The sequence below is a fragment of the Mixophyes fleayi genome, chromosome 4 (assembly GCF_038048845.1).
Source record: "Mixophyes fleayi isolate aMixFle1 chromosome 4, aMixFle1.hap1, whole genome shotgun sequence".
Classification (NCBI taxonomy): Eukaryota; Metazoa; Chordata; class Amphibia; order Anura; family Limnodynastidae; genus Mixophyes; species Mixophyes fleayi.
In genome coordinates this window covers 2,667,616-2,692,857 of record NC_134405.1, presented here as the reverse complement: position 1 = coordinate 2,692,857, position 25,242 = coordinate 2,667,616, and the positions used below count along the sequence as shown (strand labels likewise).

Below are 25,242 nucleotides of genomic sequence, written 5' to 3'. Positions count from 1 at the left end.
GGAGTGGGTCACCACAATATATTAAAAACCCTGAACTTTTATGAATCGCACCAATAAATGTACCTGGACTGCGTAGAGGAGTGGGTCACCACAATATATATTAAAAACCCTGAACTTTTATGATTCGCACCAATAAATGTACCTGGACTGCGTAGAGGAGTGGGTCACCACAATATATATTAAAAACCCTGAACTTTTATGAATCGCACCAATAAATGTACCTGGACTGCGTAGAGGAGTGGGTCACCACAATATATATTAAAAACCCTGAACTTTTATTAATCGCACCAATAAATGTACCTGGACTGCGTAGAGGAGTGGGTCACCACAATATATATAATAAGAAAACCATCAACTTGTTTGATTCGCACCAATAAATGTACCTGGACTGCGTAGAGGAGTGGGTCACCACAATATATATTAAAAACCCTGAACTTTTATGAATCGCACCAATAAATGTACCTGGACTGCGTAGAGGAGTGGGTCACCACAATATATATAATAAGAAAACCATCAACTTGTTTGATTCGCACCAATAAATGTACCTGGACTGCGTAGAGGAGTGGGTCACCACAATATATTAAAAACCCTGAACTTTTATGATTCGCACCAATAAATGTATCTGGACTGCGTAGAGGAGTGGGCACTGGGCACCACAATAAAATATATAAAAAACCTTCAACAGGTCTGCATTACACTACACATACGGCTGCTCCTCCATCCTCTCCATCATATACATGTTGGAGTTTTAGCGTGTGACAACCTCTTGTTTTTGATAATGTCAGTGCATTTTGAATATTTTTCAATTTGCCCCACACCACTGAATGTACTTTATCTATGATACGCATCTATCTATCTTGACTGCGTAGTGTGGTGGCCCCGGTACACAATTTGGTACCGAGGCCACAATATAATTAAAAAACCCTCCACGTGTCAGAATTCCACCAAACAAGTATCTGGACTGCGTAGTGGGGTGGCCCCGGTACCCAATTTGATACCGGGGCCACAATACCTCCTCCAAACATGGTACAGACAATTCGTCATTGAGATCCCATCAAGTATGTTAAAGACAGACAGGGTCCAAGTGTTATTGGTTGACTTTGTAAACCAAAAAACTGTCCCTGTTGCACATAGTCGTGCAATGAAGACTGACTTTTTCATTTAAAGGCACCATCTTTCAAGTGTAGTGTTTGTAAGTCTAAGTCATATTATACTTTTGGTAAAATTGGTTTATTTTGTTCCTCTTTATGGTAATTAGTAATAGAATTAAAGTATTAAATAGAATTAAAGTATTAAATAGAATTAAAGTATGAAATAGAATTAAAGTATTAAATAGAATTAAAGTATGAAATAGAGTGGTATAGAGTTGTAGTGTGGTATAGATAGAGTGGTCCCCACAATATAATAATAAAACCCTCAACTGGTCTGAATTCCACCAAACAAGTATCTGGACTGCGTAGTGTGGTGGCCCCGGTACACAATTTGGTACCGAGGCCACAATATAATTAAAAAATTGGGCATCAACTGTCACCGTTGTTTAATATCTGATACACCTAAATATGGACTGCACAGTGGAGTGGCCCCGGTAGTAAATTTGGTGCCGGGGCCACAATACCTCCTCCAACTTCCAAGTGTAGTGTTTATAAAGACAGACAGCGTCGAAGTGTTATCAGTTGGCTTTCTTAACCCTAAAATTGTCCCTGTTGCAAATATTCGTGCAATGGACAGTTACTTTTTTATTGAAAGACTCAAGCTTTCAAGTGTAGTGTTTATAAAATATAAACAACAATACAGTAGTTTTAGAGCACGTCAAAAACTCTTGTTTTAAATTATGACACGGCATTTTACTTTTGGTTTAATTTCTTGAATTATTTAAAATTTGGTTTTACTTTTTGAACATGGCAAACGACTGTTGATTGGTCATATAATGCCAAAAAAAAAGTTCCAAGATGGAATTGTCCTTGGGCCCTCACACCCACCCTTATGTTGTTGAAATAGGACATGCACACTTTAACAAACCAATCATTTCAGCGACAGGGCCTACCAAACAACTTTGGCTGAAATGATTGGTTTGTTTGGGCCCCCACACCAAAAAAGCTATTCATCTCTCCCTGTACAGACTAAACAGGCTCTACTGAGGCAAGATGTCGTCCTCATCCTCAACCTCTGATTCCTCTCCCCCTACAGTGTGTACTTCCTCCTCATCACACATTATCAATTCGTCCCCGCTGGACTCCACAACCACAGGTCCCTCTGTAGTATCTGGAGGGCAGTGCTGTACTTCATTGAGGAATTGATTATTCATTTTTATAAACATCATTTTTTCAACGTTGTGAGGAAGCAACCTCCTTCGCCGCTCACTGACCAGGTTCCCCGCTGCACTAAAAACTCTTTCCGAGTACACACTGGAGGGGGGACAACTCAGGTAAAATAGAGCCAGTTTGTACAGGGGCTTCCAAACTGCCTTTTTTTCCTGCCAGTAACAATATGGACTGTCTGACATGTCTACTTGGATGGTGTCAGCAAAGTAATCATCCACAATTTTTTCTATTGTGACAGCATCCAATGCAGCGAGAGTAGACATGTCTGCAATGGTTGGCAGGTCCTTCAGTCCGGACCAGATGTTATCAGCATCCCCGCCAGTGCCTCTTTTGGGAAAACTGAGCTTTTTCCTCGCAGCCATAGATGTGGAAGAAAATGAGGGTGGAGCTGTTGGCATGTCACGGTCCTCTTCAGAGGACAATCTCCTGACCAGCAGGTCTTTGCACCGCTGTAGACTTGTGTCCGCCGGAAACAGAGACACAACATACGCTTTAAACCGAGGATCGAGCACGGTGGCCAGAATGTATTCCTCTGACTTTAAAAGAGTGACCACCCTCGGATCCTGGCAAAGCGTACGAAGGGCTACATCCACAAGAGCTACATGCTTGGTGTAATCGCAATGGCTTACCAGCTCCTCCCTCACTTTCTCCAGCTGCTTCTGCAACAGCCTGATCAGGGGAATGACCTGACTCAAGCTGGCAGTGTCGGAACTGACTTCTCCTGTGGCAAGTTCAAATGGCTGCAGAACCTTGCACAACACGGAAATCAGTCTCCACTGCGCTTGACTGAGGCGCATCCCCACTCCTTTGCCTATGTCGTAGGTGGCTGTGTAGGCCTGAATGGCCTTTTGCTGCTCCTCCATCCTCTGCAGCATATAGAGGGTGGAGTTCCAGCGCGTCACAACCTCTTGTTTGAGGTGATGGCAGGGCAGGTTCATGCTGTTTTGATGTGCCTCTAGTCTGCGGTAGGCACTGGCTGAATGCCGAAAGTGTCCAGCAATTTTGCGCGCCACCGCAAGCATCTCCTGCACACCCCTGTCACTCTTAATGCTGCACCACCAAATTAATGGTGTGGGCAAAACATGGGACGTGCTGGAAATTGCCCATATTTAATGCCCGCACAATGTTACTGGCATTGTCTGACACCACAAATCCCCATGAGAGTCTAAGTGGGGTAAGCCACTGGGAGATAATTTCCCTCATTTTCTCTAATATGTTGTCAGCGTTGTGCCTCTTATTAAAGCCTGTAATACACAATGTTGCCTGCCTTTGCATGAGCAGCCATTTTGTAGATGCTGCTACTGATGCAGCTGTTGCTGTTGCTGCGGAAGGGGATGCATCTACCCAGTGGGCTGTCACAGTCATATAGTCCTTCGTTTGCCCAGAACCACTTGTCCACATGTCCGTGGTTAAGTGGACAGTTGGTACAACCGCATTTTTAAGAGCACTGAGGAAACTTGATCGTACTTCTCTGTACATTTTTGGTATCGCCTGCCTAGTGAAGTGGAATCTCGAGGGGATTTGGTACCGGGGACACAATACCTCCATCAACCCTCTAAATCCCACTCCACTGATGGCGGACACCGGGCGCACGTCTAACACCAACATTGCAGTTACAGCCGCAGTTATACGCTTTGCAATAGGGTGACTACTATCGTATTTTGTGGTCATGGCAAACGACTGTTGGACGGTCAATTGTTTTGTGAAAGACTTAGCGGTCTTACGACTTCCCCTCTGGGAAGATGACCGACTAACAGCAGCAACAGCAGCAGTGGCAGTAGTAGGCGTACCGCTGCAGGATTCCTCGGATGAATCCCGTATTGAGGAGGACTCAGTCTGGCTGCTGACTTGGGCTGCAGGACTGAATCTGATGGAGATTGTGGAGGAAGTTGACGAGGAGGGTGTTGCTGGTGTGTATCCAACTGGACCACGGGATTTAGGTGTCCCTGTACCGATGAGGGTCCTAGCCCCAGTTCCTGAACTAACCACTGAACTATGAAGGTTATTCAGGTGACGTATAAGGGAGGATGTTCCTAGGTGGGCAAGATCCTTACCCCTGCTTATTTGAGCTTTACATAAGCTACATATGGCCATACATTGGTTGTCTGGATTTGGATAAAAATAACTCCAGACCGAAGAGGTGCATTTTTTGGTCTTCTGACCAGGCATGATGATGGGCTTTTTCATCCCATGGACATCAGCTGTTTCCCCCCCTGGTGCCTCATTTACAATAACCACATCACCATCCTCATCATCAAGTTCCTCCACAGCGCCAGCTACATCATCAATAGCCTCCTCCCGAGCCACCTCTTCCCGTACAGTGATGGGAAGGTCAGGCTTGACAACCACCAACATCTTTGGACTCGCCTTGTGGATTTGTGATAATTTCTCTTTAGAAGGCAGAGTTGTTTGCTGTTTTGTTGCTGACAGCATAACTCTCTTCAATTTTTTGTAGGGGGGGGAGGAGGAGGAGGGCTAAGATCCGTGGGTGAAGCTGAACCACTAGTCATGAACACGGGCCAGGGCCTAAGCCGTTCCTTGCCACTCCGTGTCGTAAATGGCATATTGGCAACTTTACGTTTCTCCTCAGATGATTTTAAGTTTCTCTTTTTGCTACTTTTTCTTAACTTGGGCTTTTTGGATTTTACATGCCCGGTACTACGAGATTGGGCATCGGGCTTGGAAGACGACGTTGATGGCATTTCATCGTCTATGTCATGACTAGTGGCAGCAGCTTCAGCATTAGGAGGAAGTGGGTCTTGATCTTTCCCTACTTTATCCTCCAAATTTTTGGTCTCCATTATATGTAGCACAAGATACTGCAGAATGTGTGAACTTGGTAATATTGCAGTACCAATGGACTTATACTGCTGTATTGGTTTTGCAAATTTGGTTATAATTATTATATATTTTTTTTTTTTTTAATTTTTTATTTTTTTTTACTTTTTTTTTATTTTTAAAAAACTTGGGAATAGTGGGGAAATAACTATGCCCTTAGAAGCACAGAGCACAGGACACAGCACCACTGGACTGAAAAGGACACGGCACAGGACCCAGCAGCACTACGGAACTCAGCAGGACAGAGCACAGGACACAGCACCACTGGACTGATACTGCAGAATGTGTGAACTTGGTAATATTGCAGTACCAATGGACTTATACTGCTGGATTGGTTTTGCAAATTTGGTTATAATTATTATATTTATTTATTTATTTTTTACTTTTTTATTTTTTTTTACTTTTTTTTATTTTTTAAAAACTTGGGAATAATGGGGAAATAACTATGCCCTTAGAAGCACAGAGCACAGGACACAGCACCACTGGACTGAACAGGACACGGCACAGGACCCAGCAGCACTACGGACCTCAGCAGGACAGAGCACAGGACACAGCACCACTGGACTGATACTGCAGAATGTGTGAACTTTGTAATATTGCAGTACCAATGGACTTATACTGCTGGATTGGTTTTGCAAATTTGGTTATAATTATTATATATATTTTTTTTTTTTTAAATTTTTTATTTTTTTTTACTTTTTTTTTATTTTTTAAAAACTTGGGAATAATGGGGAAATAACTATGCCCTTAGAAGCACAGATCACAGGACACAGCACCACTGGACTGAACAGGACACGGCACAGGACCCAGCAGCACTACGGAACTCAGCAGGACAGAGCACAGGACACAGCACCACTGGACTGATACTGCAGAATGTGTAAACTTTGTAATATTGCATTTGCAGTACCACTGGACTTTTACTGCTGAATGTGTGAACTTGGTAATATTGCAGTACCAATGGGCTTATACTGCAGGATTGGTTGTGCAAATTTTGTGGTAATTAAAAAAAATTAAAGTAGTTTTTGGTATTTTTTAAAAAAACTTTTTTTTATTTTTTTAAACACAGGGGAATATTGGGGAAATAACTATGCCCTTAGAAGCACAGAGCACAGGACACAGCACCACTGGACTGAACAGGACACAGCACAGGACCCAGCAGCACCACTGACCTCAGAAGGACAGAGCACAGCACACAGCACCACTGGACTGATACTGCAGAACACAGCACAGCACAGCACAGCACAGCACAGCACAGAACTAAACAGCACAGCACGAGATCTACCAGGACAGAGGACCACCTAACACACCCTCCCTCTACCCTGATCAATGCCCGAGTGAAGATGGCGGCGACTAGCGGGGAATTTATAGGATCCGAGTATCGCGAGATCCGACAACGGGATTATGAGTCAGAGCCTCAGTTTCACATTTGAATTTGGCGCCAATACCCGGATCTGTCTCGGATCCGACTCGGATCCGCAACGTTCGGGTGGGCTCGGATTTCATAAATCCGAGTGCGCTCATCCCTACTTTATATATACTTCCAGTACTCTCTGTCCCTCCATAGTAATCCTGCACTATATCCTGTATTGTTCTGTATATCTTTATATATACTCCCAGTACCCTCTGTCCCTCCATAGTAATCCTGTACTATATCCTGAATTGTTCTGTGTATCTTTATATATACTCCCAGTACCCTCTGTCCCTCCATAGTAATCCTGCACTATATCCCGTATTGTTCTGTATATCTTTATATATACTCCCAGTACCCTCTGTCCCTCCATAGTAATCCTGTACTATATCCTGTATTGTTCTGTATATCTTTATATATACTTCCAGTACTCTCTGTCCCTCCATAGTAATCCTGCACTATATCCTGTATTGTTCTGTATATCTTTATATATACTCCCAGTACTCTCTGTCCCTCCATAGTAATCCTGCACTATATCCTGTATTGTTCTGTATATATTTATATATACTCCCTGTACTCTAAGCTTCTCCATAGTAATCCTGTACTATATCCTGAATTGTTCTGTGTATCTTTATATATACTCCCAGTACTCTCTGTCCCTCCATAGTAATCCTGCACTATATCCTGTATTGTTCTGTATATCTTTATATATACTCCCAGTACCCTCTGTCCCTCCATAGTAATCCTGTACTATATCCTGAATTGTTCTGTGTATCTTTATATATACTCCCAGTACCCTCTGTCCCTCCATAGTAATCCTGCACTATATCCCGTATTGTTCTGTATATCTTTATATATACTCCCAGTACCCTCTGTCCCTCCATAGTAATCCTGTACTATATCCTGTATTGTTCTGTATATCTTTATATATACTTCCAGTACTCTCTGTCCCTCCATAGTAATCCTGCACTATATCCTGTATTGTTCTGTATATCTTTATATATACTCCCAGTACTCTCTGTCCCTCCATAGTAATCCTGCACTATATCCTGTATTGTTCTGTATATATTTATATATACTCCCTGTACTCTAAGCTTCTCCATAGTAATCCTGTACTATATCCTGAATTGTTCTGTGTATCTTTATATATACTCCCAGTACCCTCTGTCCCTCCATAGTAATCCTGCACTATATCCCGTATTGTTCTGTATATCTTTATATATACTCCCAGTACCCTCTGTCCCTCCATAGTAATCCTGTACTATATCCTGTATTGTTCTGTATATCTTTATATATACTTCCAGTACTCTCTGTCCCTCCATAGTAATCCTGCACTATATCCTGTATTGTTCTGTATATCTTTATATATACTCCCAGTACTCTCTGTCCCTCCATAGTAATCCTGCACTATATCCTGTATTGTTCTGTATATATTTATATATACTCCCTGTACTCTAAGCTTCTCCATAGTAATCCTGTACTATATCCTGAATTGTTCTGTGTATCTTTATATATACTCCTAGTACTCTCTGTCCCTCCATAGTAATCCTGTACTATATCCTGTATTGTTCTGTATATCTTTATAGATACTCCCAGTACTCTCTGTCCCTCCATAGTAATCCTGCACTATATCCCGTATTGTTCTGTATATCTTTATATATTCTCTATTTATATGTTCTCTATATATGGGGAGACGTATGTGGGGTTAGACGTGTGTGATTTCTGCACTAAGTGGGATTTTCTCACAAAGTGGACGAAAATGCACAGTTAGACAACACAGCAACTAATCCTCATCTTTCTTTTCTCTTTTCATCTTCAGGTATGTTCATCCATGCTGCTACTACTGCTCTGATCATTATTCTGTGAATTTCATCCCTGCAATCTGTGTTTAAGTATGTTCATCCATGCTGCTACTACTGCTCTGATCATTATTCTGTGAATTTCATCCCTGCAATCTGTGTTTAAGTATGTTCATCCATGCTGCTACTACTGCTCTGATCATTATTCTGTGAATTTCATCCCTGCAATCTGTGTTTAAGTATGTTATAGGAAACTGTTATCTGTTTAAACTTAGGTTGGCACAGTCTTTTATTGCTGCCTAATTTATGATATGTATCTGGCCTCTATCCTTTCCCACAAATGTTTTCTTTTCCTTTGATTAGCTGACCAATTAGCACATCTGTAGTGTATTCCTAAATTAGACTGACTACATCTTAGCTTCATTCTATGGGGAGACGTATGTGGGGTTAGACGTGTGTGATTTCTGCACTAAGTGGGATTTTCTCACAAAGTGGACGAAAATGCACAGTTAGACAAACATTGGACTTGCTTTTACTCCCATCAATAAGCAACATCTGCCACAGCCTATTTCAGCACTACTTGTCTATTTATATGGAATACTGCTAAGAGGTAATTCTTAAAATACCCTTGCTTTTTGCTTTTACCCCTTTTATCACAATGTTTCACAAATTGCTTTTCTTAGTCTCATTTCATGGCATGATCTTTAGGACTGTGTCATCTTTCACCCCTCCACCAACACACAAATTTGTTCATATTGCACCTGCATTACTCCACTCACCTCTATTTAACACCCATGAACTGTTGTCCTATTTATTATCTCTAACAAGTACAGCCTCCACCTGTCGCCAGAAAATAAAAGGCCACACATCTTACAATCCCCTTGCCTATCTTTCGCTCACTCTGCTTCTATTAGCTGGTGATATATCACCTAATCCAGGTCCCCCACACTCCTCACACACACATACATCAGAACACTACCGTTCTATAGCAAACCTCAAACACATCACCTGTCTCCCCTCTCTTCCCAAGTCCTTTAAATGTGCCCTTTGGAATGCACGCTCTGTTTGTAACAAACTTACCTCCGTTCATGATCTCTTCCTCTCAAAAAACCTTAACCTTCTGGCAATAACAGAAACATGGCTTATGCAATCAGACACTGCCTCACCTGCAGCACTTTCACATGGTGGCCTCCATCTCACCCACACCTCCAGACCTGAAGGCAGACAAGGAGGTGGGGTTGGACTACTTCTCTCCCCACAGTGCACATACACAGTTCTACCAAATGTCCCATCACTCACGTTCACATCTTTTGAAGTACATGCTATTCGCATTTTTAATCCATTCTCCCTACGTGTTGCGGTGATCTATCGTCCCCCTGGAGCACACCAACAATTTATTGAGGATTTCTCTGCATGGCTCCCTCACTTCTTATCTTCAGACATCCCCACCATCATCATGGGTGACTTCAACATCCCCATTGATAACCCACCTTCCAAAGCTGCTTCCAAACTACTCTCTCTAACATCCTCACTTGACCTCTCCCAGTGGATTGAATCATCTACTCATAAGGATGGCCACTGCCTTGATCTTGTTTTCTCTAGACTATGCTCAGTTTCTAATTTTATTAATACACCCTTCCCCCTCTCGGATCATCACCTTATCAGCTACACTCTCACCCCCACTGCTCTAACCTCTCTACTGTCTGACTCAACCAAGCCTCCTCATACTCGTAGAAATCTTAATTCTATTAATCTTCAACAATTTTCCACCTCTCTCCAACACCTTCTCTCCCCTATCTCTACATTCTCATCCCCTGAGATGGCAGTACCTCATTTTCACCTAACCTTAGCAACGGCCCTTGATCAAGTGGCTCCAGCGACACTTCATACTACACGTCGACTTCGATGTCAACCGTGGCACACCAAAGTAACACGAAATCTTCAAAAACTGTCCCGTAAAGCAGAACGTCACTGGCGTAAATCTCGAAGCTCTAATGACTTCTTCACATATACTTCTGTCTACCACTCCTATCGAAATGCTCTGGACACTGCAAAACAAACATACTTTCAATCTCTTATCTATGCTCAGGCTTCTAACCCCAAACGCCTTTTCAATACATTTAATCATCTTCTCAATCCTCCCACCCCGAACCCTCCATCTACTATCAGTGCTCAGGATCTTGCTTCCTACTTCAAGGACAAGATTGACAAGATCAGACTAGAAATGGTATCCTCTTCCTCAACAAGCCATCAGCTCATTTCCTTCCCACTACCCTCTGACACCCTTTCTTCATTTGACCCCACAAATGAAGAGGAAATTTCTACGCTCTTCTTATCTTCCTACTCTACCTCCTGTCCTCTTGATCCTATTCCCTCGCAAATTGGTAGATCCCTGTCTTCTGTGCTCATTTCACCTCTAACTCAAATCTGTAATCTCTCACTCTCTACTGGCATCTTTCCATCACTATACAAGCATGCAGTGATTACTCCTATTCTAAAAAAACAAAACTCAGACCCAAACTCTCTCTCAAATTACCGTCCCATCTCTCAGCTCCCTTGCCCCTCCAAGCTTCTAGAGAGACTTGCCTACACTCGCCTCACACGCTTTCTTTCCGCAAACAACCTGTTGGATACTCTTCAGTCTGGCTTTCGTTCTCAACACTCCACAGAGACTGCGCTGACCAAGGTTGTTAATGATCTGATCACTGCTAAGACTGAACGCCATTACTCTCTCCTAATTCTCCTTGATCTCTCGGCTGCATTTGACACCGTTGACCACTCTCTTCTCATACAAACACTGCAATCCCTAGGTCTTCAAGACACAGTTCTATCCTGGTTCTCATCTTACCTCTCTAATCGCTCTTTCACTGTTAATTTCTCTGGAGCCACCTCTGCTCCGCTTCCCCTATCAGTTGGAGTACCACAAGGCTCGGTGCTAGGTCCTCTGCTGTTCTCTATCTATACCGCTTCTCTTGGAAATCTAATAAGTTCCTTTGGCTTTCAGTATCATCTCTATGCGGATGATACCCAAATCTATCTATCCTCTCCTGATATCTCGACATCTGTGTTGTCCCGTGTAACTGACTGTCTTTCTGCCATTTCATCTTGGATGGCCTCTCGTCAACTCAAACTTAATCTTTCTAAAACAGAGTTAATAATATTCCCACCCGCCAACAAGAGCATACCTGACATTTCTATCTCTGTTGATAACATGACCATAAATCCCACCCCACAAGCTCGCTGCCTAGGTGTAATCCTTGATTCACGCCTATCCTTTGTTCCCCACATTGACTCTATATCTAAATCATGTTACATACATCTAAAGAACATTTCCAGAATCCGCACATATCTCACACAAGACACTGCTAAAACCTTAATTCATGCACTAATCATCTCCCGCATTGACTATTGCAATTCCCTCCTTACTGGTCTTCCCAAAAACAGACTCAAACCCCTAAAATCTATTTTGCACGCTGCGGCTAGACTGATTTTCCTTGCAAATAGCTATTCCTCTGTTGAATCACTCTGTATGTCTCTACACTGGCTGCCTGTCTTCTACCGAATCCAATATAAAATACTTTTACTAACCTACAAGGCCATCAACAAAGCTGCACCAACATACATCTCCTCTCTTGTCTCAAAATATCTCCCAACTCGGCAACTCCGTTCTGCAAAAGATCTGCGTCTCTCATCCACCCTCATTACATCCTCCCATTCCCGGTTACAGGACTTTTTTCGGGCTGCACCCACTCTATGGAACTCTCTCCCTCGCACAATAAGACTCTCCTCTGTTCTACAAACTTTCAAGCGTTCTCTGAAAACCTACCTATTCAGACAAGCTTATAATATTCCTCAACCACCATCTTAACCTCACTACCTTTAGCCTGTTACACAATTTCACACAAGACAACTACCCCCGGAATAACATTGTTGTGTGACAGGATCATTTAGCTTATGAGTCACCCTACCTTTGCAGTCTGGCTGGGCCAAGATGCAAAATGTATACTTAACCTCATGTGTCAATCTCCCATTGTCCCATAGATTGTAAGCTTGCGAGCAGGGCCTTCTCACCTCTTTGTCTGTTTTACCCAGTTTGTTTATTAGTTTATTACGTTTGTCCCCAATTGTAAAGCGCTACGGAATATGTTGGCGCTATATAAATAAATGATGATGAATGATGATGATATCATGTATTATTCTGTATCTTTATACATACTCCCAGTACCCTCTGTCCCTGCATAGTAATCCTGCACTATATCATGTATTATTCTGTATATCTTTATATATACTCCCAGTACTCTCTGTCCCTCCATAGTAATCCTGTACTATATCCATGTATTGTTCTGTATATCTTTATATATACTCCCAGTACTCTCTGTCCCTCCATAGTAATCCTGTACTATATCCTGTATTGTTCTGTATATCTTTATATAGACTCCCAGTACTCTCTGTCCCTCCATAGTAATCCTGCACTATATCCTGTATTGTTCTGTATGTCTTTATATATACTCCCAATACTCTCTGTCCCTCCATAGTAATCCTGTACTATATCCCGTATTGTTCTGTATATCTTTATATATACTCCCAGTACCCTATGTCCCTGCATAATAATCCTGCACTATATCATGTATTATTCTGTATCTTTATACATACTCCCAGTACTCTCTGTCCCTCCATAGTAATCCTGCACTATATCCTGTATTGTTCTGTATATCTTTATATATATATATATACTCCTAGTACACTCTGCCCCTCCATAGTAATCCTGCCCTATATCCATGTATTGTTCTGTATATCTTTATATATACTCCCAGTACTCTCTGTCCCTCTATAGTAATCCTGCACTATATCCTGTATTGATCTGTATATCTTTATATATACTCCTAGTACTCTCTGTCCCTCCATAGTAATCCTGTACTATATCCTGTATTGATCTGTATATCTTACAGGGCTCACCGTGTATGTTCCGGTAACCTTACATCAACCTTAGAATTCTAAACATTTGCATGCAAATAAACACACGGAGACATGTATAAGTTATTAAAAAATTGCCTGAGCTTTTATTATAATTTGAACTTTAACTAGACCTATGGTGGCGGAGAAAGGGCCCTGCGAAACAGTTCTCAAGCTGATAACACTATCACGAGTGGACTGGCGCACACCGCCATACGTCCACCACCACGGGGAACAAATCCCATCATAACTTGCGCTGAGTTGGCGTCAGAGTGACTGCCCCTTTTAAAACTCACTCTGCCCTCCCTCACCGAGTCGGACAGGGACCCTCCTCACCGAAGGGCCAAAAAAGGAGTTACTGGTGCCTCAACGGGGGGCAGTGACCTACGACAACTACCTGTGCGCCCATAAATCAGCCGCTGAACGCAGCGCCTTCCTACCCCGCTGCGCCCCACAGACGCCGCAGCCCACCACCAACTAATCAAGACACACCGACACTTCCCCGCAAATCCTATCTATAAACAACCCCCATACATTCTTCCGTTAGATGTACGCCATCTCGTCTAAAAAGGTGAGGTGACTCTACCCCATGCACTACCAGGATATTTGGTGGGCCTTGCTGTTTAATAAGCCTCACCAACCATGGAATAAGATCGGGCCAGCCTAAGCCCATTCTGCCCAACCATCTTATTACGGTGCCCTCGTGATTCGGGATAACATTAGACCTGGGGTGGCCAGCCGCCCCAAAAACAAAGGAATGCCCAATGATCCACACCATCTTAGTTGGGACACCATCACCCGGAAGCAGAAAAACAGTGTTAAAACCATGTCGCCTTCATTTGGAAGACGGGCCAGGCTTAGCATAAAAGCACAAGAAGGATAGAATGATGGAAATAACCGGTCAACAGGGAGTGTCAGGGGAAAAAGACACACATGGGAAGCAGGCCACCCAGGCGAAGGTAAACAACACCCGGAAAAACCCAGGCAGCACACCACTAATCAGGACTTACGCCCAGGGAAACCCGGGTGAAAATCCCTTCCCCCCCCTGCTTCAAAGCGACGAGCGGAAAAGCCCAGGGTAGCCCACCAAATGGAGGGAGAAGATGGGGTGGGGGAGGGTAGAGGGGGTGGTTTGGGTAACAAGAAGAGAATGAAAATAAGAAAAAGAAAAAACTGTAAGGCAAAACTCTGATTATCATGACAAAATCAAACATCAACATTGTCAATCCTGACGTAAGATTTATAAGCCGTGGATTTCCAGTGACCCAGGGCTTTTATGGCCTCAGTAGAGGATCCAGCCAAGACAGCAGATGTGGCCCCCCCAATCCTGAACGAATGAGTCCCGTACATAGTACTGTCAAGATTTATTGACTGCAGGGTCCTTTTCATAATGGCCAAGAATTGATATTTCGTCAGGGGCATGCCGTTATGGTGAAATAAAAAACAAACGGGCCTGAGGTCTCATATTCATAAACCGTGACACCAAGCTAACCGGGCAGATGTTACTATTATTGAAAAAGAGGGATAGGCTGCGATTCCTCCAAATATATGAAGCAGCCAAATGCGAACCTGAGAGTGTATGGGGGACCCCTAAACTCCCAACAATGTTAGATACGTATAAAAATAGTCAGGTTCTGGGCGCTTGTAAAGGAAAGATATATAAATTTAATATGGATAGGTCCACAATACGCTCCGGCCGGAACGAGACAGCTTAGATGTGTTAAACAATTAACATGCATCAATTGACACTGCCGAAAACAATGATAATGGTAAAAAACACTACAAACTCAGTGTGATTGCAAATATGGTTAGAGTGCACTTGCAAGCTACTAAAATATGAAATGACAATTGATATGAACCGCAAAAAGAAAATGTAAGGAAATATAATATCCAGAGATGTAAAATAAAAATGTTGGTGATGATGAAAAATGCAAGCAAAAATGAAATTGGTAGCCGTTACTCACATGAAGCAGGGATGTCTGGCTGTCTATAATGCAGACAGGCACTTAGTAGCGGTCCCAGAGTCTGTGCTGATGAGGTTAGATATAACGTTGATTTCAATGATAAAAAGCACCCAGCAGAATGCCAATTATTAAAACAAGAATGAGGTAGAAAGTTCTTCTAGTTCCTAAAAGGAAATCCTCTCCTTCTTGTTGAAAGAAAAAATGATCCCGCTCAAATAGCGTGTGCACGCTGCGGGATATCTCCGTGTTGAGAATAAATGTATGGATATCAAAATGCCTCCAATAATGGACAGGTACCCAGCAGAATATAGGTGGTGATGATCCAAATGTAGTCCTCCTAATCCCCAAACGTAGTCTCTCTTTCTCATAAAGTTGAGGCTAAACAGGGGAAGCGGTAGTGCCGCTGCGGATGAGCGCATACACGCTACAGGCTGGTCTCCGATGTGGATGTAGTCCTCCTAATCCCCAAACGTCGTCTCTCTTTCTCATAACATTGAGGCTAAACAGGGGAAGCGGTAGTGCCGCTGCGGATGAGCGCATACACGCTACAGGCTGGTCTCCGATGTGGATGTCTGTATATGGTAATGTAAGATGCTAGCATGCTAGTAAGTTGAATAAAACTGAGTTGAGGGACAGTCTCCAACGCGTTTCGCCCGGTGGCAATGGCCAGTGGGCTTCCTCACAGATGTTACTATTAGGCTGCATAGTTAACTGCACCCATGCTCCCCTGCCACTCTGATCAGTCTTAGAACTAATAATTTTACAGGCAACAACCCCTCCGCATACGCTGACATGCTCCGCCCTCAGACCAGACTCTTGATGCTCCCTGGATCTGGCCACCAGTTCAGAAACCCGAAAAGATCCGAAAAAGGCCATGGAGAACGCAGCGCTAAATAAGAGCTTCTCATATTCATCGACCGTGACCACACCCAGAGACCCTATCAACTGGTCCAGAATATTGTTGGTGATTGGTAAGCGCGCATCTACATGCGAGGGTCGAGCCCTAGCCCACCCCTTTGGGGCCTTGCTGATCATGAACCCCTTGGTGACATCCCTGTAACCTTGCACCCTGGTCATGAAAGATATCCCCGCCAGAGTAGATGCCATGGAGGCTCTAGATTCCCCATTGGAATATCTCTCCCACATGAATGCTAACATAGCATCACGCTGACCTGCCTCAGATTGATCTATTTGCCCGCTGAATAGTGACCACCGTCTCCATGCTGCCTGATATGGCCTCAGGGTGGGAGGGGCTGCCACTTGTTCCACGAGCTCCCTTATGCCGGCTTGATGATCTGCCAAACACAAGAGGGACACGGAATACCAACATTGTCCGCCTGGGGAGACAGACTACGGAACTTGCTCCACTGGCCCCGGGACAAAGCGTCAGCCAAACTATTTTGCCCCCCCGGAACGTGTCTAGACCTGAACGAAATATCGTACTGCAGGCAGCGCAAAACTAGATGACGCAGCAGAGATATTGCATAATGGGAGGATGCACTTTGTTTATTGATCGACTGGACCACCCCCAAATTGACGCACCAAAAAACGATGTGCTTCCCCCGCAAAGCGGGCGCCCACAGTTCAACTGCCACGACAATCGGGAATAGCTCCAGGACCAACAAGTTCTTGGTAATTCCTACCCTATGCCACCCATCAGGCCAATTTTCCGCGCACCAATGACCGTCCAGGTAAGCGCCGAAGTCGGATGCTCCGGAAGCATCGGTAAACAGGTCGATATTAAAGTTTGTTACGGGTGGTGACGGCCATATTCGCATCCCATTGAAATCCCTGAGAAAGGTGCGCCAAATCTGCAGATCTTCCCTGATCACCTTGGATAGACGCACTGTCGCGTGCGGCCTACTCCTACCCGCAGTGGCTCTCTGTAGCTTTCTACCGAAAACTCTACCCATGGGAATCACACGGCAGGCAAAGCTGAACCTACCTAACAGGGACTGAACTTGCCTAAGCGGACTGGAGCTGTAACCCAGCGCTTCTGCAATAGCCTCGCACATCTTGGACACCTTATCAGCTGGGAGCCTGCAGATCCCGGCCACCGTGTCGATCTCAATTCCAAGGAATGAGAGACACGTGGCTGGGCCCTCCGTTTTATACGCGGCAATGGAAACGCCTAGCACCCTAAAAATGAGCCTCAGTGGAAAACAGCGTATCCCGGCAACATGTGGAATCAGGTGGCCCGATAACCAAGAAGTCGTCACAATAGTGTGCGATCCACCTACACCCCGTTCCCGCTTGAATGCACCAATGCAAGAAGCCACTAAACTTCTCGAATGGTGCACAGGATATCGAACAACCCATGGTAAGACAGCGATCGATATAGTATCCACCACAATGCCGAAAAAACCCATGTATTGATACGACTCCGGGTGAAGGGGCAGTAACCTGAAAGCCGACTCGATATCAATTTTAGCTAACAGGGCACCCCTCCCGCATACCTGCACCAACACTAGGGCCGACTCAAACGATTGGTAATTAACCGAACTTAGGGTGGCGTCTATAGTGTCATTCACGGATAGTCCAGCCGGGTACGACAAATGCTGTATAAGTTTGAATTTACCCGCTGCCTTTTTGGGGACAACCCCTACCGGGGACAAAATAAGATTTGGGATGGGAGGAAGTAGGAACGGGCCAATCACGCGTCCCAGACCAACCTCCTTCCCAATTTTTTCGTCTAAAACCTCTGGGAGAGCAAGCGCCGACTTCAAATTGACTGGCGCTGCCGTAGAAATGCTGCCCTGAACTGGGAGTTTAAAGCCTAAATGAAAGCGGCGGGGTCTCTATCATGGAACCAAGCAAGCCATTTGTCCAACTCAGCCAAATTAATTGGCGATGGACCCTTGACTCGGCATAGCTGGGTTTGCGCTGCCACCCCTACTCCCATTTCCTCGGGCCTTTGCACAATCGGCGGCTGGATGCTGACCTCCGCATGACGTGCAATTGTGTTTGAATCTACAAGATGCTCCCCGCTGGCAGGAGCCTGCGTTAAAATCAAAGCATCTACCTTTTGTGGGGAGGGTCGCTTGCACCCTCCCCGGCCCTTGAAACCTCCTGCCCGTGCTACCCTCGGCCCCCCGGTTGCTCGGTCTCATGAGCTCCAACCATGTGTCGATGTCCTTAGACCCCAGCGGGAGCTTCTCGTGCCCGCTCATCCGCCTGCGGAAGAGTTCGTCATAATCTCTTCAGATAAACGGGCTGTCCTTCACTACCCTCCCACTAATCAGGTGCATGTATCTCCACACCTCCTCCTGTTCGCCGGGCCTAGTCTCCAGGTAAATGGTAGCAAAAATAGAGAAGGCATTTGACTAGCTAGGGAACGATCGGTATCTGTCTTCACCCATGCCTGACCTCTCACATGCCGCTACCAGCACCTTTTTTTCTTCCCCTGTCAGTGTGAACATGTCCACGTACTTCCCACGCCTGATTCTCTCCTGTACACTAGGCCGAATACCATGGGTTATCGCTAGGGTTTCAACCTGCCCTAATTCGCTCCTAACCACCAACTGTTCTGCGCCCCCCGCCTGAGGTATCTGCCTGCTGCGCTTGCAATAACCTGATAAGTTTTCTGGGGCCTATCAACAGAATCTGAGGAACCACTGCTAGTGGAGAGAACTGGTGACGCCAAAATTTGTACTTTATGTGTGGTACCAGAAAAGGACTCACCATGGGGAGCAGGATTCCTGGCACCCGCAGATGCCTCTCCATCCTTAGCTGCCTCCGTCTGAGCCCCAACTGCGCCCGGGATCGACTCCTCACAGATCCCTGCCGACCTCTGGTCTCGTGACTCGGACCCATATCAACCTCCACCGGCAACCCTCGACTCCTTAGTCGTGACCGTAGACTCTGAAACAAAAAGAGGAGCAGTAAACTGAGACCTAGGCATGTAATCTAAGCGTCGCCGCGCCGATCCCAAATCTGGGCCGCCGTAATCTAAGCTCGATGACGCAAGGGGACCCGGGCTATAGGAGCCTACCGATGTTACACGACGCTGGGGGGGGAATGTTATCGTAACGTGACCGATGGGGGGCTTCGGAAAAACCGCTTGGCCTGGACTGGTTGCGCAACGAGGGGGACCATTGGAACGTATTACCGCCGCTGAGATTATTGTAATCAACAACTAAATTATCTCGGCCCCGACTAAAATAAATGCTACTCCTGTCTGCGAACGCCGGCGAGGGAGCCCGCCGTGCCATGTACGTCCCCTCATCCGAGGACGGGAGAACGTGACGGTGAAGGGGGGGGCACACAGGCGCCTGGATCCTTTCCCCAAAATCACCCGCCTTCCCGCTAGCAAATATATGTGTCCCCGCTGGCACCTGTTCCCGCCGGTATCGCTGCCCAGTCTCCACCCTCGGAGTGGCCTGTTTGGAAGTGCCCCTGACTGACGGGGGATCCCCCCCCCCCAAAATGTGCACCCCACGCAGAGTCCCTACTGCTGTGGGGCAAAAAGGGGCTGGGTGGGAAATGGAGTTGGTGGGGGGGCCGGGGGGTATAGGGCTGAGTACCACCTCGGCGGACTGAAATGGGTGGGGTGATGGGGCACAGCCTAAAACCCACCATGTCTGACCCTACTGCACTCCCCTGAGGGCTGCTAGAAACCAGCCTCCTGACCCCCCCTGCACTACCCCTAGCAGGGGAGAAATATACAGCCTGCGCTGATGCAGGCATAGTGGAAACTACATGTGAACCCTCTGTGCCAGTGTCAATGCCTCTCCCACTCTCCCCAGCATCACTCACCTGCTGAACATTAAAGACCTCATGAACCTGGCTGAGACTCACAGTCTCCTGAGAGGCCCCGCTGACACCCCCCTCCCCCCCTCTCTTCCTGCACTGGAGGGGACAGAAGCGGCCGAGCGCGACGGCGCTCTCGTTGTGCGCATGCGCGACCCGGCCGCTGGGCGACGTACCGCTGCCCGACCCCGATGACCACTGCTGACTGCCGGGTGAAGCCCCGCCGAGGAGCGGACGGGGGGGAGATCACTGGCCGGAGAAAGGACAGCGCGAGAAGCCCGGGGGTTAGAGGTGGCCGGGGAACCATGAGGGTTAATAAAATGGCGGCTGGACCTGGCGGGGGAGGGGGAACGGAGGCGCGCCGGGAGAGAGGTGAGGCGCCTGGGACGGGGCATAGTGAAATGGACGGAGAACTGGGGGAAAAGGACGGAATAAAAAGAAGGGGAAGGAGGAGGTAGGAACCGATAACAGAGGGGGAGGAGAGGGTGGCAGGGGTACTGGAAGGAGAAAAGAAATACAAGGGAGAATATAGAGAAAAGGTAGGAGAGGGACTACAGGGAATAAACAACAGGGGATAAAACAGCAGAAATGAGACAGGAATAAAACCAAAAAACAGTCAAAGAAAAGTAAAGATACTTATGCGATTCACTGCAGCTGACTCTCCCTCTGGATCCCGTGCTGTGGAATGAGGCAGAACAGGAAGTACAGCCCTCTTCACCAATCAAGGTCCCTCCCACTGAAGCACACGCTGGTCGGGCCACAACCTATGTTAACCCCTTCAGGTAAGAGTTCAGCTTACTACAAACCCTGTCGCCCTTTAAGTGCATTCCTCCTATGCAGCCTCACTTGTCATTAAATATACTCCTAGTACTCTCTGTCCCTCCATAGTAATCCTGCACTATATCCTGTATTGTTCTGTGTATCTTTATATATACTCCTAGTACCCTCTGTCCCTTCATAGTAATCCTGCACTATATCCTGTATTGTTCTGTATATCTTTATATATACTCCCAGTACTCTCTGTCCCTCCATAGTAATCCTGCACTATATCCTGTATTGTTCTGTATATCTTTATATATACTCCCAGTACTCTCTGTCCCTCCATAGTAATCCTGCACTATATCCTGTATTGTTCTGTATATCTTTATATATACTCCCAGTACTCTCTGTCCCTCCATAGTAATCCTGTACTATATCCTGTATTGTTCTGTATATCTTTATATATACTCCCTGTACTCTCTATCCCTCCATAGTAATCCTGCACTATATCCAGTATTGTTCTGTATATCTTTATATATACTCCCAGTACTCTCTGTCCCTCCATAGTAATCCTGCACTATATCCTGTATTGTTCTGTATATCTTTATATATACTCCCAGTACTCTCTGTCCCTCCATAGTAATCCTGCACTATATCCTGTATTGTTCTGTATATCTTTATATATACTCCCAGTACTCTCTGTCCCTTCATAGTAATCCTGCACTATATCCTGTAGTGTTCTGTATATCTTTATATATACTCCTAGTACTCTCTGTCCCTCCATAGTAATCCTGCACTATATCCTGTATTGTTCTGTATATCTTTATATATACTCCTAGTACTCTCTGTCCCTCCATAGTAATCCTGCACTATATCCTGTATTGTTCTGTATATCATTATATATACTCCTAGTACTCTCTGTCCCTCCATAGTAATCCTGCACTATATCCAGGTATTGTTCTGTATATCTTTATATATACTCCCAGTACTCTCTGTCCCTCCATAGTAATCCTGCACTATATCCTGTATTGTTCTGTATATCTTTATATATACTCCTAGTACTCTCTGTCCCTCCATAGTAATCCTGCACTATATCCTGTATTGTTCTGTATATCTTTATATATACTCCTAGTACTCTCTGTCCCTCCATAGTAATCCTGCACTATATCCTGTATTGTTCTGTATATCTTTATATATACTCCCAGTACTCTCTGTCCCTCCATAGTAATCCTGCACTTTATCCTGTATTGTTCTGTATATCTTTATATATACTCCTAGTACTCTCTGTCCCTCCATAGTAATCCTGCCCTATATCCTGTATTGTTCTGTATATCTTTATATATACTCCCAGTACTCTCTGTCCCCCCATAGTAATCCTGCACTATATCCTGTATTGTTCTGTGTAACTTTATATATACTCCCAGTACTCTCTGTCCCTCCATAGTAATCCTGTACTATATCCCTGTATTGTTCTGTATATCTTTATTAGGGATGAGCGCACTCGGATTTATGAAATCCGAGCCCACCCGAACGTTGCGGATCCGAGTCGGATCCGAGACAGATCCGGGTATTGGCGCCAAATTCAAAAGTGAAACTGAGGCTCTGACTCATAATCCCGTTGTCGGATCTCGCGATACTCGGATCCTATAAATTCCCCGCTAGTCGCCGCCATCTTCACTCGGGCATTGATCAGGGTAGAGGGAAGGTGTGTTAGGTGGTCCTCTGTGCTGTTTAGTTCTGTGCTGTTTAGTTCTGTGCTGTTTAGTTCTGTGCTGTTTAGTTCTGTGCTGTGCTGTGCTGTGCTGTGCAGTAACAGTCCAGTGGTGCTGTGTGCTGTGCTCTGTCCTTCTGAGGTCAGTGGTGCTGCTGGGTCCTGTGCTGTGTCCTGTTCAGTCCAGTGGTGCTGTGTCCTGTGCTCTGTGCTTCTAAGGGCATAGTTATTTCCCCATTATTCCCAAGTTTTTAAAAAATAAAAAAAAAGTAAAAAAAAAAAAAAAATTAGAAATTAAAAAAAATATATATAATTATAACCAAATGTGCAAAACCAATCCAGCAGTATAAGTCCATTGGTACTGCAATATTACCAAGTTCACACATTCTGCAGTATCAGTCCAGTGGTGCTGTGTCCTGTGCTCTGTCCTGCTGAGTTCCGTAGTGCTGCTGGGTCCTGTGCCGTGTCCTGTTCAGTCCAGTGGTGCTGTGTCCTGTGCTCTGTGCTTCTAAGGGCATAGTTATTTCCCCATTATTCCCAAGTTTTTAAAAAATAAAAAAAAAGTAAAAAAAAATAAAAAATTTAAAAAAAAAAAAATATATATAATAATTATAACCAAATGTGCAAAACCAATCCAGCAGTATAAGTCCATTGGTACTGCAATATTACCAAGTTCACACATTCTGCAGTATCAGTCCAGTGGTGCTGTGTCCTGTGCTCTGTGCTTCTAAGGGCATAGTTATTTCCCCATTATTCCCAAGTTTTTAAAAAATAAAAAAAAAGTAAAAAAAAATAAAAAATTTAAAAAAAAAAAAAAATATATAATAATTATAACCAAATTTGCAAAACCAATCCAGCAGTATAAGTCCATTGGTACTGCAATATTACCAAGTTCACACATTCTGCAGTATCAGTCCAGTGGTGCTGTGTCCTGTGCTCTGTCCTGCTGAGTTCCGTAGTGCTGCTGGGTCCTGTGCCGTGTCCTGTTCAGTCCAGTGGTGCTGTGTCCTGTGCTCTGTGCTTCTAAGGGCATAGTTTTTTCCCCACTATTCCCAAGTTTTTTAAAAATTAAAAAAAAGTAAAAAAAAATAAAACATTTAAAAAAATAAAAAAATATATAATAATTATAACCAAATTTGCAAAACCAATCCAGCAGTATAAGTCCATTGGTACTGCAATATTACCAAGTTCACACATTCTGCAGTATCAGTCCAGTGGTGCTGTGTCCTGTGCTCTGTCCTGCTGAGTTCCGTAGTGCTGCTGGGTCCTGTGCCGTGTCCTGTTCAGTCCAGTGGTGCTGTGTCCTGTGCTCTGTGCTTCTAAGGGCATAGTTTTTTCCCCACTATTCCCAAGTTTTTTAAAAATTAAAAAAAAGTAAAAAAAAATAAAAAATTAAAAAAAAAAAAAATATATATAATAATTATAACCAAATTTGCAAAACCAATCCAGCAGTATAAGTCCATTGGTACTGCAATATTACCAAGTTCACACATTCTGCAGTATCTTGTGCTACATATAATGGAGACCAAAAATTTGGAGGATAAAGTAGGGAAAGATCAAGACCCACTTCCTCCTAATGCTGAAGCTGCTGCCACTAGTCATGACATAGACGATGAAATGCCATCAACGTCGTCTGGCAAGCACGATGCCCAATCTCCTAGTACAGGGCATGTAAAATCCAAAAAGCCCAAGTTCTCAAAAAACAGCAAAAAAAGAAACTTAAAATCATCTGAGGAGAAACGTAAAGTTGGCAATATGCCAATTACGACAAGTAGTGGCAAGGAACGGCTTAGGCCCTGTCCCGTGTTCATGACTAGTGGTCCAGCTTCACCCAAGGATCTAAGCCCTCCTCCCCCCCCCTACAAAAAATTTAAGAGAGTTATGCTGTCAGCAACAATAACAAAACAGCAAAGAACTCTGCCTTCTAAACAGATGACATCACAAATCCCCAAGGCGAGTCCAAGGGTGTTGTTGGTTGTGAACCCTGACCTTCCCATCACTGTACGGGAAGAGGTGACTCCATCCAGCATTTGCAGCACGCCCTCTGCATATGCTGGAAGGATCACCCACAGTCCAGTTACAGATTTGGCTAATGAAGGTGTGAATGTTGTACACTGGGAGGAGGATATTGATGTAGCTGGCGCTGAGGAGGATGTTGATGATTATGATGCAGACAGATACCAAATTGCATTTCTCAATTTCTATTTATATTCTAGATTATATAACGGCTGAAAAGTTTTCTGTTTTACTCCTAGTGGAGAGGGGATCTGATGCAGACAGATACCAAACTGCCTTTGTCCATTTCTTTGTATATTTGAATTGCTAGTTCTACAGTCTATGCAGGCTGCTTTATTTATATTCAACTACAAGTGTAGGGCGGGGGGGGGGGGGGCATAGATAGCCACCAAAGTAACGTGGTCCATTTAATTTCACTTTCTAGCTCCACAGTCTGTGCAGCCTGCTTTTTTTTATCTTCAAAGTATTTATATTTACAAGCCTTGCAATCTAAATTAACTAGAGGTAGTGACGTGGTAGAACTCCAAAAGGCAGTTTGGAAGCCCCTGTACAAACTGGCTCTATTTTACCTGAGTTGTCCCCCCTCCAGTGTGTACTTGGAAAGAGTTTTTAGTGCAGCGGGGAACCTGGTCAGTGAGCGGCGAAGGAGGTTGCTTCCTCACAACGTTGAAAAAATGATGTTTATAAAAATGAATAATCAATTCCTCAATGAAGTACAGCACTG

At 44.6% G+C, this 25,242-nt stretch overlaps 1 protein-coding gene across 3 annotated transcripts in view; it reads left to right on the top strand.

The window, feature by feature from the left end:
* Nucleotides 1–25,242, top strand: part of LOC142150936 (phospholipid scramblase 2-like) — a 93,646-nt gene that overhangs the window by 12,001 nt on the left and 56,403 nt on the right. Inside the window, exon 2 of one of the 3 annotated variants that reach the window (XM_075206136.1) lies at nt 20,687–20,814. The exons of 1 other annotated variant lie outside the window; for it this stretch is intronic. In XM_075206136.1, coding sequence (XP_075062237.1) covers nt 20,718–20,814 — 97 coding nt within the window. In that variant the 5' untranslated portion in view covers nt 20,687–20,717. Of the gene's footprint in view, nt 1–20,686; nt 20,815–25,242 lie in introns of those variants that run through there. One more of the 3 variants, XM_075206137.1, reaches the window with a different exon arrangement.